Genomic DNA, 20,631 nt, shown 5'->3' on the forward strand with positions numbered 1-20,631 from the left:
AACTTTAAAGAAACAGCAAAATATCCAATAAGGGCTTAAATAATATATTTTATATAATTAAATGTACTTTTTGGGCTGATTAAAAAACTAATCATCTTCTTAAACTGTGTTTTAACCTCAAAACCCATCAAAAGTGTGACCATACCCTCAATTAAACCCCACAAAAAATGGTCACTTTAAAATAAATAATAAAATACCTTTAAAACTACAAGAAACTAATGAATGATTACGCCGCCAGCCTCATCAACATCTCACAGCTTCACTTTTCACGCTTTTATTTGATTTGTTCATCATTTATTATTAATTAATGGTATTTCTTGACTGGCTGCCTGCCTGCCTGTTATTTGTTGTTTATTATTAAGCATTATTAAACACATCCAACAATAACAAATTCGCTGTGATTATCATCATAATTGCGGATACAGAATTCAATTTGTAGCATCCATCGATGGGAAATCCTAACAAACATCTTTAAAAAAAAATAATAATAAGACGAAAACCAGTTTTCCTATTTCTAATTTGTGGTTTTCGGGTTCAACTGCAGTAATGATGCGGCAGAAACTATTTTTAAACAGCTTCTAATGCCAATTTATGGGATAATAATCAATAAGGAAAGTGAAGCGGATTAAATCATTTATAATATGACGAAATATTTATTTAATTGAATTTTTTTTTTAACCATGAACTCTGGACTCCCTGCTGGCTTTTTTTCTTGGCCATTCATTGGAAATGTTTGTTAGCCCGATAGGGTAGAGTTTCTTAAACTTTTGCTACCGTTTTGTGTTTTTCAGACCCTAAAGGTACAAAAAAGAATATCTATAGATTAAAGATCTTAATCGTTAACTCTGCCCCATCATCATCTGTTCATCAACATCCACTGATCCCAATCAACATCATCATTATCTTCATTATCTCGACAGCTTCTCAAGTTTGTTTTTTTCTGTTTTTTTTTTGTACTTTGTGTATTGTGTTTGTATGGTTTATGGTTTTTTTTTTGTTAGAACTATGCGGCTACTTTTGTTGTAATGGCCCTCGAGTGAGGGCATTTTTGCTATTTCGATTTTTGGCTCCAAACACTCGAGCCCAAACACCGCGATTCGCGAACCGGAACTCCGCAAAAGTGTTTTTCTCTTCACTGTTTTTTATTCTTTTCGGTTTTTTTTTTTTATCTCCAGTAATGGCAAGCAGGCGCGTCGATCAAAAGATTTGAAGTAAGTCCATAAAAGGGTAAAGGGGCAGTAATAAAAATTAAGAAGCTACAAATTTGTTAAAGGGCCTGGCATTTCTATCACAATTTAATTTAAATTTTTGTGGGAAAATTAAGTTTCAATGAAAATGTGAAGTATTTTCTTTGATTTTGTGTCGAAAAGAAATTTAGACAGAGATTTTCTGTCATTTTTAAATAATGTAAGTATTTTAATTTATTTCATTAATTATTATATTAATTTTTTATTTTAATTAACAATTTTAAAACACTTTTTTGTTATTCTAATAAAACTTAGTGTAAAAAAGAGTGTAAAGCATAAAGTAACATACAAATATTAAATATAAAATACTAACAAATAGAGAAATGTTTAACAATGTTAGTTAATTATAAATATAAACTCTTTTTAAAGATTAAGGTACAATTTTTGTACTCAGCATATTGAAACTATAATTTCTATAGAATTTTTAGAGTTTATGAAGCTTATAATTTTTTGCAGCCGTACGATATGAGGCAGCTTCCATAAACAAATGCAAAGGGAACAGCGCAAAAAAATTGTAGTTTTCATTTGATTTTATGAATTATGGCTTTTTGTTATAAAGAATTAAATGTTTTTAAATGTATTTATGCTTTTAGTTTTATATAGTTTATTATAGTTAGTAGTTATTATAAAACGCTTGTAGAAAAAATATATTTAAATAATTACCAAAACCAAAATAAAAAGTTATTTAAACTATAAAGCTCTTAAAATGAAACTTTTTTCTTTAAAAAATACATGCATTTTAAATAAAATACACAAATACCTTTAAAAGTAAATAAACATCAAAATATATTTATCTAAACTATACTGAAACCTAAACTATTTCAAATTCCATCCAAAAACAAATCCCTGTGCCCAATTAGAGCTAGTTAACCCCTTTTCGGTTTCGGCCCTGGCAACACCACTGGCCAGCAGGCTGCTGACTGCCATAATTAGTTAAACCGCAGCATTTTGACCAAGTGCCAAGTGGCATGTAGCATGTAGCATGAATATGCACCACTCAGCGGGTTGCAGGCCCCAACCACAGAGCCTCACCCACAAAATCGACCAAAAAAATCGAAAAAAAAAGAAGGAAAAGAAGCCTTGAGCGCCAAGCTCCTCCTATTTTTTTTTTTGTGCGATTGAGGGAGGGGATTGTTTGAAAAACTATTCCAAAAAATTGTTAGCTAGTGGCGTCTGCCTTTTGGCTAATTAAATGGCCAACAAACACACAAAAAAAAAGAAGCAAATAGCCAAGAAGAGGTTCAAGCTGAACAGAAAACAATTAAAAGCAAAAAGCAAGCCAGTGTGAGTGGCATCAGGTCGTGGGGTTTTCGGCTATAAAACCAAAACGCTTCGCCGGATTCTCCATCAGTCGAGATCCGAACGTTACCAGATCAAGAATCAACCTCAAACTCTATCATAACTCCTAGATTTTTTTTTATAGTTTTTTTGTGATCTGTGATTTTTTTTTCTGTGAGAAAATAAAAATGAAAATGCTGCGATCTTTGGTGACCGTTGCCGTGTTGCTGTTGGGCTCGAACTCGGGCATCTTGGCCGGACGTCTTAGCCAGCGGTATCTGCCAACTCCGCAGGCCAGTCAGCTGCACTACCATGGTGTCAGCGGCCAAGGACACGCTCGTCCTGGGGCAGGACATGCCGTCGGCGGTGGCTTCCAGCGCCAGCAAGCACAGTCCCAGGTGCCGATCGTGAGGAGCGACTACCAGAGCGATGCCAATGGCAACTACAATTTTGGGTGAGGTTTTTAACATAAAAAAGGGTTTCTTAACTTCAAGATACTATTAAAATATTAAATATATGATTTTATAAAAATATAAAATAGAAGCTAAGGCTGTTAGATATTTAAAATATTTTTAAAAATATTTTTTAAAGAAATATTATTCTTTAAAAAGTGATTTTTGAATTCCAAAAACTTCCCTCTAATTATTCCCTTTATTTCCTACCAATATCCTTCCAGCTTCGATACTGGCAATGGAATCCACCGCGATGAGACCGGAGAGTTCCGCGGAGGCTGGCCCCATGGATCTCTGGGTGTTCGCGGATCCTACTCCTATACCGGAGATGATGGTCAGCAGTACACGGTGAACTACCATGCCGATAAGACCGGATTCCATGCCGAGGGAGCACATCTGCCCACTTCCCCCTCAGTGCCAGCTGCCTCCCCAGTTGGGTAAGGACATTAATTAACATTTCTTAATAAAAATAATATTATAATAATAATTATAATATTTTAAAATATTTTTTTAGACGTAGCAGCTATGGTGGAGGAGCCTATAGAGGATCGGCTTCTTCTCATGTGGCTGCCCCAGCTCCTGCCACTAGATATCTGCCTCCAGGATATCGTCAGCGCAGGAACTATTAAAAAAATAATAAAAAAATAACTAAAACTAATTATGAAAATAAAAAATAAACTATTTTTTTTTGCTGTAATGAAATAAATAAAATCTAATAAATATGTTTGAAAATCACTTTAAAAGACAAACAAAAGTAGTGTCCACGTGTCCGCCTGTCCGCTTGTACGTTTTGTCCACCAATTGATCTCAAATTGGCTTCAAAGTGTCAGCCATAAAAAAAGCTATAACCTTTTTGTTAATACATTTTCCAGAGCCCATTATCCATTAACAATTCCTAACCAGAAACCGCCTTTTATGGCTAATTTAAGTGAACAACTTGGGGGAGCACGCCTTTAACCCCAAAAGAATACTTGGCCACGCCTTTCTCGTGTTGTGTGGTCTTTGACTTTTTGGCCAAAAAAAAAAGGGGGGGATCTAAGTTGCCAAGACAAACACAAACACAGACACAGACACAGACAGGGGGATAAAGGCTTAGACCTTAAAACTGATTAATATGCAGTTAAGGAGTTAAAGTCTGCAATCAAAACAAGCTTTATCCTCTTTTTCCAACTTTTCTTTTTTGGAAAAAGTTATTTTTCTGTCATTGTTGAAAGGCATTAATCATAAGTGAGAAAAACATTACTTAGGGGGTTTCCTGGAGGGTTTTGGGCTTTAAATAGTACTCCATTTTTGGTTTATAATTTTTTTTTCAATTTTTCAAATAGTTTGTAAAGAAAGATGCTTCTTGAAAGTTTGTATTTTTTTTATCATCCTAATACCATATATTTTTAACATTTATTAGAATTGAAAAACTATCTTTTTATTGTCTTTTGGATAACCAGAACCCCCCTTTAAAAAAAGCCAATAAAAACTGTCAACTGTCAAGCAATGAGCCTTTTGAAAGAAAAAATGTTTAAATGAAAATTCCTCCCACCATTTCTCTCACTCTTATTGTCTCGGAACTTTCTTTTTCTATATTTTTTCCTCACTTTTTTTGTTTTTTTGGAAAAAGGAAGAAGACTTTTCCTTCCATAGATCTTGTGTCTTTTGGGTTTCTTTGGATGTCTAACCGCCGTTTGGTCGTTTAGCATTCGCATTCCGTTTTTAGCATTAATTAAAATTACACTGAATTGCTCCGGGGGCATTCAAAAGGGGGATTCCCGGGAAAGGACACAAGCCGGAGCGGTGGGATGGTGGGACGTTGGGGATAAAAAGGATGTTCTCATAAATTAAAGGCGCTTATGAATTTTATAAATTATTTTCCATGTTGCGGATGGGAGGGGGATGGTGGAAAATATGAACAATTGCTGGTGGAAATGAGTGGGAAAATGCTCGGAAAATGCTTAGACTGCATGAGGGGGATATTCTACACTGAGAAAATATTATAAGAAAAATTAGAAAAAATATACATTAAAAAAAACATTAAAAGGAGTAGAACTAGCGCCCAACAAATGGAGTTTTTACTTTATAATTCTCAATTGGTTCTAGCTAGTAGTAGAAAAATAGGATTTTAACAGTATTTTTTTCAGTATTTTTAGTAAAACGGCCATTATGAGCAGACATTGTAGGGCGTCAGCGCCTGAAAGTAGGCAGCGCTTATTGAATTTCATTAACATGTGAACTGGGCTTCCTCTCTCTCTGTTTAGGGGGGGGGGGCATGCTGCAATCATTTGCATGCATGTCTGTGCATGTTTAACTACATGTCATACCCCCCTCGTTTTTGGGAAACTGACAAACCCACCGCCCCTGCCCCTGCCAGCAATGAACTCACTTAATTTTATGCCAAAACAATGACACGCCATAAATTTAAACGGATTTGGCGTTTCGCCCGCGGACTCGAAAAGAAAAACGATGAAGAACACCCCCTTAGACAGGGGCGGACTGAGGGGGATGGAAGTGCTTACCACCGACACTTTCGAACAAGTTTTAATGCCAAAGAATATGCTAAAATCGCACAGGTAAACAGTGAACTCGAACGCCCTTCAGGTGCAAAAAATTCAACAAATGCATATATTTTTCTTTCATTTTTTGTTTTTGAAAACACACATGTCAGGTTTTTAGGGGGTGAAGAGGTTAAAGAAGGTGCTAAAATGGTAAACAATAGCCTTGTTTTAGTTAAGGAATTTATTAAATAAATATTTATAATTTAAATATTGTTTTTAAAATAAAGGTTCTTAAAGGAGAGGGAGTTTAGTGTTATCATTTTAGTGTTATTATTATTGTAGAAAATTAATTTAATATAGAAATAAAGGTATTTTCTTTTATTTCAATATTTTATATTAAACTATAGTACATTATTTATTAAAAAATAAATAATTGTGATTTTAAAACTCTAAATTTTTGGAAAAATAAAAATTTCTTAGTTAAATTCCTCCCTAAAAATTCGAACTTTAAACCAAAACTTTAAAACCTTAGTTGGAAATTGTTTTTGAAATTGCGTGCCTGGAAATATATAGCCTCAAGTTAGAATAGAGAAATTGCAATAAGGACCTCCCAAGGAAGGAGAGAAATGGAGAAACTGAGAAAGGGAGAAAAGTAACCAGGAGAAACGATTCTGTCAGTCAATTTCAATGTTAATCCACCTGAGTTTGGTGGAAAACTAAAGGAAAGGTGCCATGACTTCCACCGGCGTGTGTGTGCCAGAATGTGTGTTCTGATATTGATATGGCAGTTGCACGCACAACAACCCCTCCCTCTACTCCCCCTACCCCTCCCCCTTCAATTTCCCCCTTTAACAGTTACATTATTTAGCCTTAGCCCAGAGACCCCCCCACAACACAACACACATTCTCCACTCTCCACTCGCCGGGTGAGTCATCTTCATTGGCAATGCGAGAACGTTGTTACCCGTCCCAGTGGACATCATTTTCATTAAAATTTTAATAGACTCCCCCCCTTGGTAGCCCTCCAGTAGCCTCCAGTATCCTCCTCCCCCTGGCGTTGGGCGCCAACTGTGTGTAACACGTAATATTATAAATTTAAGATCTTATGGAGTTAACTTAAGTGCCTTTAGTCAGGGGGGGAATATGTTACACATAGATGGGAAAAAAATAAGTTTTTATCTTTTTTTTGAGGTAAGGTATTAGTTAGGAGAAAGTTTGAGGTTTCTTTTTTATTTTCTAACCCAGTTTATCAACATTCTAGTATATTTTTAGCATTTTTAATAAGTATTTTCTTTTCAAAGCTAACTTTAGTTAGCTTAAAAAGCCAATATAGCTTTATTATAGCCATTTTTAATTTTTAAAATATTTTTGAAATAAAATTTCTGTCATCTGGAGAATAAAAACCCAAAGAAAGAAAGCTAACATTAAAAAACACTCATTCCATTTAAATATTTATTAAATGACGCTATAATTCCCAAGCAGTTCTAGCGCTAAAGCAATTAAAGACCCTAAAGCCTTCCCGGTTTTTAAGAAAACTCTCTAAGTAATTTTTTAAAGCAAATAAAACTATAAATCTCTTTCCGTACGAATATCTAACCAGATTCTTGTAATTTTCCCCCCCCCTAACTTTGCAATTTCCAGCGAATTGAAATAAATCGAAGCGAAATGGAAAACAAGAAATTCCAATAAACTAATTTGCACAAAAGCGCAAAGGAAACTTTTGGCAGACAGTTGACGGCGAGGACCTCATCCTCCTCCACCCCAGCTCCTTCGGAAAAAAAAAAAAATGAAACTTTCACCCAAGTATGTATTTGCGTATGAATTTTAAGCAGCTGGAACAAATGCCGAGCCAATAAAAGGGATAAAATTGAAAAACACCCAGCCCAGGACAGCCAGGACACATATGCGTATGTGTTGGCCACAGAGGGACGTGTTAAGGGCTAAGGATATTCCCTGGTTCCTGGTCCCTGGGTCCTGGTAATTGTAACTGGTTTCCTCCTCATATCCATTCCCCGTTCAGAAGCCAGACCAGCATCTTGTTGCGTTATTTGGTATAATAAATTAGCATCGCGTTTCGCATTATTGACTGGATTTTGAATAATAACACACAAAGGACCTTTTCGACCAAAAACGCATTGGAAATGCGAAGGAAAAAAGAGAGAAGGTGCCGCAGAATCCACTTCCACATGGCTTCCATGGATGTAACTATAGATCCGGCGACAAATGGATAAATCGAATGGAGCCACAGCCACGGAAATCCAGGCAGGTCCTCCGCAAAATGTGAACTGTATTGAGACACTGAGAGAAAAACTAGGAAATTAAGGAGTCTTCTATAACTTATCAGATAAGAGGAGTTTATAGGTTTCAAAAGACGATTGTTCTTTGAATTATATGAAGTAGAAAAAAAATTGATTTGAAGATGGGATTTAAGCGTCAACCAGTTGGGAATTATAAGAGAACTAGCAGTACCCTGCCACGTTTCGCTGTGGCATATTGTTGTTGCACGCATAAAAAATAAGTCAAACAAAAAAGAATAATTTTCAAATTAATTAAATTCTGTAATACTTGTGGGTATACAATATTCTTTGTTTCTCCTCCTTAATCATTCATTATTATTTCTGTATTTTAGTACATAGGTTGCTCTTCACTTAAGCACCTTGTGATACACGACATTTTTTGTTTTATTATCAGGCGCAAAAACAAACAACGCAGATGGTCTTCCGACCCGTGAACATGCCACGTATAATTGACCATGGGAAAAACATGAATGTTCTAGATTTAAACCACAAACTTTTAAGGATTGGCCTTGTGACTTGTTGATTGTCATGGCAAATGCAAGACGTATCGGAAATTGAAGTCTTTTAAATTCAAACGGCATAGGCACGTCCAAAGAGTTTAAAAATTCAATTGGATAGTTGGTGGCTTCATCTTCATTTGTGACGCAGTCAATAGATTTGAATGAATGCATTGTTCCAATGATCTTATTTTGAATTATGTAGTTCAGGTCATCTACATCTTTATTCTTAGCCGCTAAAATTGCTCGCTCACTCAACCATTCATTATTTTTGTAGTTAGAAATAATATTTGGAAATACATTGTTGATAAGTTCGTCTTTTGATGAGTCAAAATTACAGAAATTATTTGGAAATGATATTAAACCGCTCGATTCTATCTACAAAATAAAAACCAGATTCTTTAACTACATTCTATGTAAGTACAAAAATAAATACCTTAAATGTCGGATTAAAACCTCCTTCTTCGATAATGTCTGCCCCAAATGACGTCATTTGGAAACAACTATTGTATTTTCGAGTATTTGCAAGAAAGTGGCGTGATTCTTGTGTTTCGCCGCAAAGCAATGAATACAATGGCTCTTGTGGCGGAGTCAACACTGGCAATTTCACTTTACCATTAACGCAGCATAATCCAGGCGTTTCTCCGGAAAACTTTAATGCACCACAATACTCGCAAACAACGTCCATTTGCCCAATGCAAACGCTAGGATGCAAGCTGTAATCATTGCTGCAATCGTATCGAAACGCAGCTCGATTCAAATCAGCTAAATATCTGCGTCGCAAATTGAAATCTATTTGAGAAGCACGAAGTCGAGCCATACTATTGCGGCGCTGTTCACGTGCAATTTCTCGTTCTTCTTCAGTCCTTTCATATGCAATATTTTGTATTCTTCTTGCATTACGGCTTTGTCGGGAAAGATTCGACCGTCTTGGTCGCGGCATTATTAATTAAACTTCACTTCACTTCAATCCACTTGTTAATTATTTATTTAATAGAAATAGTTTTAATATTGATTTCAGCGCAACACAATCTTTTTGGTTCGTTGTTAAATTTGAGAGCCTGACTATGAATTTGACTTCGTTTGTAACTGACATTTGACATTTTCTTCTTAGCTGTCTGCCTAAATAAAAAAGTATGGGCCAGGGAGGAAAGGGAGGAACGCTGTCGAACGGGACAAAAAGTATCCTATGTCCTTCTCCTGGCTCTAAGCTACCTCCCTACCAATTTTCACTCAAATCTGTTCTTCCGTTCTTGATTTATAAGTTGTGTAACATAAAACACGATGTTCTTTTATATATATAGATTCATGAAAAAATTTAACTAGAAATCTAAATCAGAGTATTCTTAACTTAATCAGTTGGGAATTGGAAGCTTTTCGAGTGAGAATTCATCTACATAACTGTCTTATATTAAAAACTTTGGGTATAAAGTTTAAAAATATGATTTTCAGTAATTAGCAGTTGAATATTTTAAGAGAAATTAAAATTCAACAAGCTATTATATAAATAAAAGAAAAATTAGCTAGTTAAAACGTAAATAGTTGGGAATTATAACACCCCAAATGCGAATAAAACCAAAAAACAAGGTCACACTATTAAAACAAGATTTCAACCCCAAACAGTTGAGAATTATAAGAACTTTCAAAGAGATCTAACTAGAAAATAATGTCAGCTTAGTTTTTTATTGAAAACTTCAATTAAAATATCAAAAAAAAAGTAATTTTTTTCAGTGTAAAAACCTGCACAAAGGCACTGCCATGTAATACATGCCAAATCCTTGGCTGGAGAAAGTAATAGAAAGCCGAAAGGAAAGCAACAGAGAGGGAAAGAGTGAGAGAGAGGGCATGGGGCATGGTGGCATGGTGGCATGGGGGCATGAGAAGGAGGCAAATATCCTGCTGGTGTGTTCGGGGCGTTGCACACAACTCAGCACAATTGCGAACATAAATTTAGTGCGGCAAGTAATGCGGCGGGCGGAGTGAATGCCACGGAGTGAATGCCATGAAGTGAATGCCACACTAGGAGGCAACGGCGTGACGCCGCAGATTTTTGCAGCAACAATGGAATGAAACAAGGCCATAAAAAATACCCATTTAATCAATAAAAAGTCGAAATATAATAATCTGTAAAGAAATATTAAGTAAAACTTCCACTTATTATAGTTAAAAACCTTTTTAAACAGAAACTAAACCTTAAAAGAAACAAATGGCATGAATCAGTTGAATAAATAGTGTGACCAGGTCTATATTTGATGCAGAAAGAGTATAGAATATAGGAGTAGAAACCCTGACTTAAAATTCTATTAATAAAATATGAAGAATTTGAAAAAACTTGTTACGAGAAACAATTGGAATGAAACAGTTGAATAAATAGTGTGACCAGGTCTATATTTGATGCAGAAAGAGTATAGAATATAGAGTAGTGGGCCTGACTTAAAATTCTATTAATAAAATATGAAGAATTTGAAAAAACTTGTTACGCAAGTAACTCTCCCAAGTCCCCTAACTTGTTTTAAAATTTAGTTGGATTATCTAACGGTTTGTTTTGCACAATCCTTTGGATCTACCACTGTACTGGGGATACAAGAAATATCCTTCTTTTTTTTTTGGAATTGTTTATTTCTTTGGCTCGTGTGTGTATATTTTGCATGTACAACTTGAGATTTGGCACATGTGGGTGGGTGTGAGAGTGTCGTAACCCCCTTTTCGACCCCCTACCTCCGCCCCTGGCAAAGTCTCTCTCATTTGAATGTATTACAACAAGTTGGAAATGTTGCAGAAAACTCTCCAAGCTAAAAAGCGCCCAGAACGAATGTTGTCGACATGAATTATTTAGAGCATGGGGATGGGGTTGGAATGGTGGATGGTGGAAGGACTTCCCTCATGTAGTATGTGTTTGATTAAATTTGTAGAAGAAGAAAATCTGGGTCTGAGTCTGGGTCTCAGTTTCAGTTTGAGGTCGTACCTCCTTGTAACCCCCTGTAAGTCTTAGCAAGTTTTTCATAGTCGGCATTCGGAAATTAACTCGTTTTATTGCAACTATCCAAGAAAGTGGAAGGTAGAGAGCTTATTCCGTAAAGTTACCTATATTTAGATGCCAAAGTGAGCCTTCATTTCTTGCAGATTGCTGACTGACAGGGCAATTCCACGTTTATTGCCAACAATAATTCACACGCAACAAATACCAAATTACAAGGGGGTTGCTATGAAAAGTGGAAAGGGAGCCTCAGGACCGGGTGGCAATCAACAATTGTTGCATGAATAAAGCACAAGGACAACGGAGAAGCGGCGGTCAGGACATCGAGGCTAATGATTGCCGGCACACAGATCACTGAGCAGCTCTAATGTTCAAAATTGTGCCATCAAAAATAATGCGAAGGCGGGTGATGATGATGGCCTCCCATCCCAGAGATCCCAACCATCCCCCAAACTGGCTCCACCATCTTTCAAGATAACGCTGGCATTAGATGGATGGAAATTATCCAGGACAATGGCAGCAAAAGCCTGTCCTGTCGACAGCCCATTGTGGTTCTCACAGTGAAAGCGGAGAAAGCTGACGGCCGAGAAAGTGCCAAGCCAAAGGTGAACAGTGACAAATGAAGGTTCTCTCTGCTGCCAAAAAAAAAAAAGAAGGGAGAAATTGAAATGAGGTGACCCCTCCAGTACAGGCCACCTTATCGCCACCATCCCCGAACGCCCAGTTGGGAATTATAGCAATAAAAAATCGAGGCCAGTGTAATTTAAATGCTTCAAAATTTGTTAGGCTAAGTGTCCTTGCCAAATAAATGTCACTTTTTTCTTAAGGGGGGATCAGATAAATAATTCCAAAGATATGGCCTCCGGAAGGGGCCATATGTGCGTTTCGGGGGCATGCCTCTCTTTTCAAGGGGGTCCATCAGAATTTTGTGAAATAAATCCAAAAAAAATTCGACCTCCAGATTTTGATGCAGATTTACAGAGAATCGTTCAACGATTCCATAACTGCATCCCTTTTAGGGATCAGATAAATAACTCCCAAGATATGGCCTCCGAAACGGGCCATATGTGCATTTCGGGGGCATGCCTCTCCATCAGAAATCAGAAATTTTTGGAATAAATCCAAAAAAAATTCGACCTCCAGATTTTGATGCAGATTTACAGAGAATCGTTCCACGATTCCATAACTGCATCCCTTTTACGGATCGGATAAATATTTCCCAAGATATGGCCTCCGGAAGGGGCCATATGTGCGTTTCGGGGGCATGCCTCTCTTTTCAAGGGGGCCCATCAGAAATTTTTGGAATAAATCCAAAAAAAATTCGACCTCCAGATTTTGATGCAGATTTACAGAGAATCGTTCCACGATTCCATAACTGCATCCCTTTTAGGGATCGGATAAATATTTCCCAAGATATGGCCTCCGGAAGGGGCCATATGTGCGTTTCGGGGGCATGCCTCTCCATCAGAAATCAGAAATTTTTGGAATAAATCCAAAAAAAATTCGACCTCCAGATTTTGATGCAGATTTACAGAGAATCGTTCCACGATTCCATAACTGCATCCCTTTTACGGATCGGATAAATATTTCCCAAGATATGGCCTCCGGAAGGGGCCATATGTGCGTTTCGGGGGCATGCCTCTCTTTTCAAGGGGGCCCATCAGAAATTTTTGGAATAAATCCAAAAAAAATTCGACCTCCAGATTTTGATGCAGATTTACAGAGAATCGTTCCACGATTCCATAACTGCATCCCTTTTAGGGATCGGATAAATATTTCCCAAGATATGGCCTCCGGAAGGGGCCATATGTGCGTTTCGGGGGCATGCCTCTCTTTTCAAGGGGGCCCATCAGAAATTTTTGGAATGAATCCGAAAAAAATTCGACCTCCAGATTTTGATGTAGATTTACAGAGATTCGTTCCACGATTCCATAACTGCATCCCTTTTAGGGATCGGATAAATATTTCCCAAGATATGGTCTGCGGAAGGGGCCATATGTGCGTTTCGGGGGCATGCCTCTCTTTTCAAGGGGGTCCATCAGAAATTTTTGGAATAAATCCAAAAAAAATTCGACCTCCATATTTTAAAAGAAGAACTGACAGTTTTTTTACAGAAGTGATACCCATTTTTCTAAAAAATAAAAAAAGAAAGTGCTGCCAATTTCAGTATTTTTTTTAAAACTTTTTTACTTTTTTTTTGACAAGCTTTTATATTTTAATGTTAAATCAGACTTTTCTGTTATTACTTTTTATTTAAAAAGCTTAAATTTATAATTTTTGGAATGAAAAATAGCCTTAAAATGTCTAAATAGATCTTCAAAAAGAAATATTACAAATTGGCAGCACTGGTTAAATACCAAAGTCTTATATCTGTTAAGAATGTTAGTATTTTTAGGTAAATTGTAGCTAGAAGCCTTAAAACAATCAGTTTTCCATTATTTTAGACTAAATTTATTATTTTTTTAATCATAAGTAAGTTTTTAAACTATCATATTTGATATTTGTTTCTATAATCTTTTAATGACTAAAAAATAGCCAAACACTGAAGCATCAAAGATGGCTTATTTTTAAATAAAATAGACCCCCAACCCTCTCAAGAAGCAAACACCCTAAATCCCCCCAAAAACCACACCAATTTTGAATATTTTATAACCCAATTCCAGAGCCCACTCAAGTCTCTGGTCAATCAAATGCCAATAAACTTCAATCTCACCAGAATCAAATTGAGTTTGCTCCAATTTTGAAGTTCATCCTATTTAGATATTTATTTATTTACCTTTTTGTTTAGAGTTTTGGAAAGTGATTTGTGGCAACTACTTAAACTGCCAACAAATATTTGAAATATCATTTTTTCCTGGTCCTCCTTTGCCAATTTTGCATTATTTTTTTTTGTATTTTGTTTCTTGTTGTTTTCCTATTGGATTAAATCAAATTGACAATGACAGCCACAAGTGGTTGTTGGGGGGAATCGAGGTATCGAGGGACTCGAACTCCCGAACTTTCAACTCCGACGAGTTATTAGTGAGAGTGCCTTTTGGCCCCTCACGTGAGAGTTGTCACTGGGAATTGGACTGGGCTGGACTGGGCTGGGTTGGGGGGCTGGATAGGTATATTCCCGGATTGTTAGATTGCCGGATACCTGCTTTCCACACAGACATCCAGACAACCAACCACAAGCCCCAAACCCCCGACACACACCTGATAAATCCATCAAAATCCGGAAGCCTCAGCATCAGATGGAAATTGGATGGGGAATGGCTTGAGGGAGTCGCTCTTTACCCATTTTTCTTTTTTTGGGGTATTTTGTTTTTTAAATAGGCTTTGTTTTTAATTAAAAATACACAAATATTATATACCATTTTTTAAGAATTTTTTTAAACTATTATAGATATAATTAATCATCTAAATATTTTACAACATTTTATAGGAGAAGTACCGTGTAACATATCATATTAATAAAGGCTTTGTTTTTATTTCAAAAAAATATAAATATTATATACTTATTTTTAAAATTTTGTAGTTACTCTGTATTAAATTTGTATTAAATTTGATGTGAGGAGTACCGGGTATTAAATAGTATGTTTCAAAATTATTAGATGCTTTTAAGACTGCTACTTTTATTTTTTGTAAAAAGAAAAAATCCTAGAAAAATGATAGGTCTAAGGATTAGATATCCCCTTTTTGATTATTATTTACATATATTTCTCTTTTAATATAAATTTTCCAGGGTATTACTTAGTCTTTATCCTTTTATTTTCAGCCAAAAGACCACTTCATGCATTCCAGATTGCAGTGCTTATTTATTTATCGAGCGAACTGCGGCAGGTGAGGCGAAACTTCAGGATTCACTTCCGTTTTTCGGTTTTCGGTTTCGCCCCGGAGCTCAAATGTCCTCGCGGCTTATCGAAGCGGACAGCTGACAGTTGGACTCACGGCTAAGGATATCCAACCTGATGGATGGATGGAAGGACGAAGCAACTGGCAGGACTTTGGGAAAAGGATGATGATTTAAAGTGATCGGGCAGACAGAGACCGCAGCGTACTTAGACAAACTGATAAATGGTTGGCTGTCACTTAGCCGCGTCCTGATGGAGTGCCAAATCCGAACAGGACTTTCGGTACTCCATCCACCCACTAACCAACCACCCCACCACCCGAGCCACCCACCAAACAAAGCCGCCTGAAGGCGGCTCTAAAAAATAAAGTAAAGTTGAAGTTTCTTCGACAAGAGATCGCATTAGCGAGTTTTTTTTTTTCGGTTTGTTTTATAGGCGATTGGGATTTCAAGTTGGAAAATAATTTTAATAGTAGTGGGTTTAATTTTATTCTCAATTCAATATAAAAAATAATAAGGCGAAAATAAAAATGATTTAAAATGATTTATTTTCGTCACTAAAATTGATAATCCCACACAGTCGAATGGCTAGACTCTAAGACGATTGCTATTAAAAAAAATAAATATATAAAAACTTGGTTTATGAAAGCGGTCTCTACAAAATCAGTACCGACAAGGATTTCTTTATTAGAATTAAGAATAAAAAATTAAAGAAAATATTAAATAAGAAGCCTTTACAGACGGGAACAGCAGAATAGCCCGAGTTATAGGAATTTAGAAAATGAAAGATAAATAATAAATAAAGTAAAGCAGCCCTCAAGCTTCAATTTTGGCGGAAAAAAGTCCAGACCGCATTAATTAAAAATAAAAATAATAATAATAATTATAAGAAAATAAGCACCCACGGGAAATAAAGACGCCGTCAAACAACAACCGGTGCTCGAATTAAAATAAATAAAATATTAAAATAGAAAATAAGAAACAAATTCTCGAATTGTTGGAAGCTTTCAGTCCTTAGAGCTAGAAGCCCCGGACTGAACTGACGAAAATAATTGGAGGAGCAGGGGCCTTAAATATTTTCAAATTGAGTAGAAAAGTCAAAGCCTACCTTGTCCACTACCTTGGTCAAAAAAGTCAAAGCAACTGGTCACACTTTTCCAGCCTACTTGGTGATTTTAAATTTGAATTTTCAAAAAACTTACAATATTAAAATTAATGGAGGGTGTGGAGATCTCTAGACTCTGGATGGAGGACCATTGTTTAATAAAAATACAAGCAAGAGAGGCAAGTTATAAGAAGGAATATGTATATGTCAAGTATCGTATATAGTTGACCGATCCTTATAGGAATTTTGGTATCTAAACAATTTGGTATAAGAATTCGTACATCTGTCGGCAAAGTCATGACCGATCCTTATAGGAATTTTGGTAAGTCAAGGATTCGATCCAATCAGCAACCGAAAAATTGAGCCAAGTGACTTTTTTAAATCAGTTTATATATAATACCTTTCTTTCTATTGATTCTATGCCAGCTTTATGATATAGTTTTCCGATCTGAATAATTTTTAAGCTTGATCTTCCTACTTTTAAAAGCTTAGAAAGTTGAGATTTCAATTTGCAGAATAATTTAAACAGGAATATGTTTCTTATCGTTCATAACTTTTATTTTTTATTTTTTTATTTTATTTTTGTTCCATCATATACATAAAAATTACATAATAATCATCCTCGATCCTCCATTTCTTATCAAAAATCCTTATTTTCGTCACAAAAATTGAAAAGAAGCCCACACGGTCCAATGGTTAGAGTACAAGGCTACAAAGGCCTATTGGAAATTGGTAAAAAATAAATAAAAAGAAATACATTAATTAAAATATAAATAAAGAGTTTAAAAAATATTTGAAAAGATATAAGATTACTCTGTTGGAAGCCTTGAAGCTTTCAGTAAGGGATATAAAAAAATAAATAAATAATAAGTTTTTAAAAAGTATAGTTTTTTTCGTCAGTTAAACTGATAAGCAGCTCACACAGCTCAATGGTTTAAGTTCAGGGCTATTCACAAGGACAATTATCAAAATAAAAAAAAGGAAGATTTAAATAAATATTAAAATTATTAGTAAGAAATCCAGTAAACAAATTATTTTTTTAAAACGAAATTAGGACCCTTTATAGAATGAATGAATGGAATAGAATGAATGCTAATCCATTGATTGAATTGTAGAATAAAAATAAAAGAAAAAAGGACCCAGTAGCGCCAGAGGCTAATCGGGGCAAGGAAAGTCCAGAACTTAATAATTAAAATAAATATTATAAAATAAAAAAAATAAGAAACAACCACGGGAAATCGAGACGCCGTCAAAAAGGGGCCAGGTGTTTAAATGAAACAAATATAAAATAATAATATATATAATAATAAATAAATTAAATAAGAATAAAAATAGCAGGGGCTTTAATGGGTGGAAGGATGGAAAAGCCCATTGAATTTAAATTATAAATAAAAGCTTAAAAATAAATAAGAAAATGAGCAAGCACCCTGGACACCTTGTCCCAGCTGCCGAACCGCAAATGACTGCTGGTTCCCAGTGGAAATAAGTTTAAAAATAAAAATTAAAAAAAAAGTAGAAGACCTGGAACCAGGAAGACGATGAAGAGGCCAAAAAAGGACATACCTTCATTAAGTATTGAAAATAAGATATAGAATTAATGATAAATAAAAAATAAATAAGAAAATCAGGTTCGGGAAATCGAGACGCCGTCAAACAGGTCCCAGGGGTAAGGGTTAATAAAATAAATAAAAATTAGAAATTTAAATATATTAAATAAGAAACCAGTACCACCACAACACATTATTTAATAATAAATAAAATATAAGAAAATAAGCAGCCACGGGAAATAGAGACGGCGTCAAAAAGCGACCGGTGCTCGAATAGATAAAATAAAATATTAAAAAAAAATATTAGAAAATAATAAAACCAACTAATAAATTGTTGGGAGTTTTTAGTCCTTCGGGCTCGGAGCCCCGGACTAAACTGATGATTATTATTCCAAAATCAAAGGCCTTCAAAATGTTTCAAATGCGAAAAAAAGTCAAAGCCTACCTTGGTCACTAACTTGGTATAAAAAAGCTCAAAGAACCTGGTCACACCGCTCCGCCTACTTGATGCTTTCAAATTTGAATTTTTAAACCTGTAATTTAAATATTTAAATTTCCAGCAAAAAGCCACTTTACTTTACTTCCCTACTCTATTCCATTATAATTATTATTTTTGTATTTTTGTAAACCTCATTAAAGCAGCAACTTAAATTATGTTTAAATATTAATTAAGCTCCCACCCACAGCCAGTTTCAATTTCAATTTAACTTTGTTATCGGCCTTGGCGCCCTGCGGCTCCGAAACGCTGAAAGATTTCGTTTTTTGGCTGCCAAATCAAATTCGGCGCCCAATTAAAATTCAATTTGTTGCGCGCCATTAATTAGATTCCAGGCCATCCCACCAACACCCCTAAAGTTCCCCAACCTCTCCGAACAAAAAAAAAAAAATTAACTAAATAACCAGGAGGATTGAACTTTCTTTTCGGTCAGACAACGGCAACCACCTGAGACCAGCCAGGTCCTGGGCTGATGCAATTTGCCCCCACATCCTTTTAATGTGATTTGAAGCCCAACGAACCCCTGCAGCGCGCCTGGCAGCCCCACTAATTAGTGTGGCCGACGTTGCTTTTTTTTGCGGGGGGAGGGGAGAGATACTTCAATTAGGCGTAATCTATGCGCATAAATTATTGGGGGCATGCAACATGTGGTGGTCGCTGAAGGCACTGCCAAAATAACATTTTTTTAAAGTTTATAAAAGTTTTCAAGGTGCCAGTGTTGCAAAGTTGTATATAGCCGAAGTAGTGTTGCTAAAGGTAGAGTTTAAAAATATCATGGATCTTAAAAACTAAAGCGTTTTATAACTATCTTTGTACATAAACAAGTTAGTTATAGAATAGGCCTCGTATCTTTAGAAAATTAGACCTTTTTGTGAAAGAAATATAAAACTTTAAAAACCAGTGTGGGAAAATAGTATATAATAGAAAGTGTGACCAAAAACCTGAAGTATTCAAATACTGTCTTAAAGACTATCGCTTTGTCGAAAAACTTTTTCTGTTAAAGACTTAAACTTTTAAAAGCTTATACTATAATATTATTATTAACTAATAAAATTTATAACAAATTTAAATTACTTTCTTTATATTTTCTTGTAAGTGCCTTTCTATCCAAAGAATAATTGTGTATCTTCACTCACCTGCTTCTGTAAGGTGTTGGAGAGCTCCTCGAGGCACTCCTTGCGCTCAAAACGCTCAAACTTGAAGCTGTTGGAGCGGTAGAGCTCGTTGTCCTCCCGCCGACGATTCCTGCATAGCCGGCGGGTGATTATGTTGCCGCCACTGCCGCTCAGGCGAGGTCTGTCAATTAAGGATATACGATGGATAATATTATATGGAATTGGGATTAGTCAAAAGGGCCTAAGGACTTGTCTGCTCTTAATTGATTACACACAAATATTTTCTATTTAATATTAAATTAAAGCTTAGATTTTGTAAAATTCTTTGAGATGTGCTTGTACTGGTATTTGTTTCTTAGATAGTTTGTCCTTTATCCTTTGGATTGCCAGCATCCTAAATGTCTCTTTACGTATTCTGTAAAGTGGCCTTTAGATTGTCTATTATCTTATCCATTAGGTTGGCCGTTTGTCCGTAAGTTTGTCCGTCAGATTGTCCGCTAGTTTGTCTGGTTGATTACCCATAAGCTCATCTGTTAGATTGTCCTCTAGGTTGTCCCTTATCTTATCCACTAGTCTGTCCGCCAGATTGTCCGCAAGATTGTCCGCAGGATTTTCTGCTAGTTTGTCCTATATCTTATCCCTTATGTTGTCCGCTAGTTTGTCCGCTAGTTTGTCTGGTAGATCCATAAGTCATGTCCATAAGATCCATGTCCAGAAGCTCATCTGTTAGATTGTCCTCTAGGTTGTCCCTTTTTTGTCTATTAGTCTGTCCGCAAGAGTGTCCGCAAGACTGTCCTTTAGCTTGTCCGCTAGTTTGTCCTTTAACATGCTCATTTAATTGTCCCTTAGCTTGTCCGCTAACTTGTCCGCTTAATCTATTACTTTATAATTAAAATGTCAATTCCCTCTAAAAATTCCGTCATAATACAAAACAATCTCTCTTCCCCACAGAAGGTACAAGTTTTTGTTAACCCCACCAGCCAAAAAAAAAATAAAATAAAGGCAAATAAAGACAAAGAGTATGGGGAACATTGGAGCTCGTTAGCTGGCGCTTCATTAAAATTTCACACATACGTTTTTGGAGAATGAGAGGCACGAGTGGCGAGGCAATGGGGCATGTGGCGTGAGGTACGAGGTGCAAAGAAAACTCTGCTCCATTTACCCTATTGCCCCTGATGTCTGAAAGTTATGCTGGGGCCTTAAAGTCGGCGGAAAATTAAATCCCGCTATCCGGAATGCAATGGAATGAAGAGAAACGGTTGGGAAAAAAACGAACCGGCGAACCGGCGACCCACTTTGCAT

General features: G+C 36.0%; 2 protein-coding genes across 3 annotated transcripts in view; one reads left to right on the plus strand and one right to left on the minus strand.

Annotated features, from left to right (window-relative positions):
- The window catches only part of LOC6503596, a 65,003-nt gene that overhangs the window by 39,556 nt on the left and 4,816 nt on the right, over positions 1-20,631 (minus strand). For both annotated transcript variants that reach the window (XM_032452572.2, XM_044716706.1), the window contains exon 4: positions 19,351-19,510. In XM_032452572.2, the coding sequence (XP_032308463.1) occupies positions 19,351-19,510 (160 nt within the window). The remainder of the gene's footprint in view (positions 1-19,350; positions 19,511-20,631) is intronic.
- LOC6504059 (endocuticle structural glycoprotein SgAbd-8) lies at positions 2,552-3,671 on the plus strand. The gene is made up of 3 exons (XM_001964060.4): positions 2,552-2,979; positions 3,202-3,414; positions 3,492-3,671. Exons 1-3 carry the CDS (start codon positions 2,714-2,716, stop codon positions 3,604-3,606), a joined length of 594 nt encoding a protein of 197 aa, XP_001964096.2. The 5' UTR covers positions 2,552-2,713; the 3' UTR covers positions 3,607-3,671.

This window comes from Drosophila ananassae, chromosome XL, assembly GCF_017639315.1.
Source record: "Drosophila ananassae strain 14024-0371.13 chromosome XL, ASM1763931v2, whole genome shotgun sequence".
NCBI classification, from domain to species: Eukaryota; Metazoa; Arthropoda; class Insecta; order Diptera; family Drosophilidae; genus Drosophila; species Drosophila ananassae.

What these genes read in the sequence shown, in the direction of transcription:
- LOC6504059 (XM_001964060.4), top strand. Translation starts at nt 2,714, where the DNA reads ATGAAAATGCTGCGATCTTTGGTGACCGTTGCCGTGTTGCTGTTGGGC. An exon ending in AATGGCAACTACAATTTTGG is followed by an intron (nt 2,980 to 3,201) that starts GTGAGGTTTTTA and finishes ATATCCTTCCAG; the next exon opens with CTTCGATACTGGCAATGGAA. An exon ending in CCAGCTGCCTCCCCAGTTGG is followed by an intron (nt 3,415 to 3,491) that starts GTAAGGACATTA and finishes ATATTTTTTTAG; the next exon opens with ACGTAGCAGCTATGGTGGAG.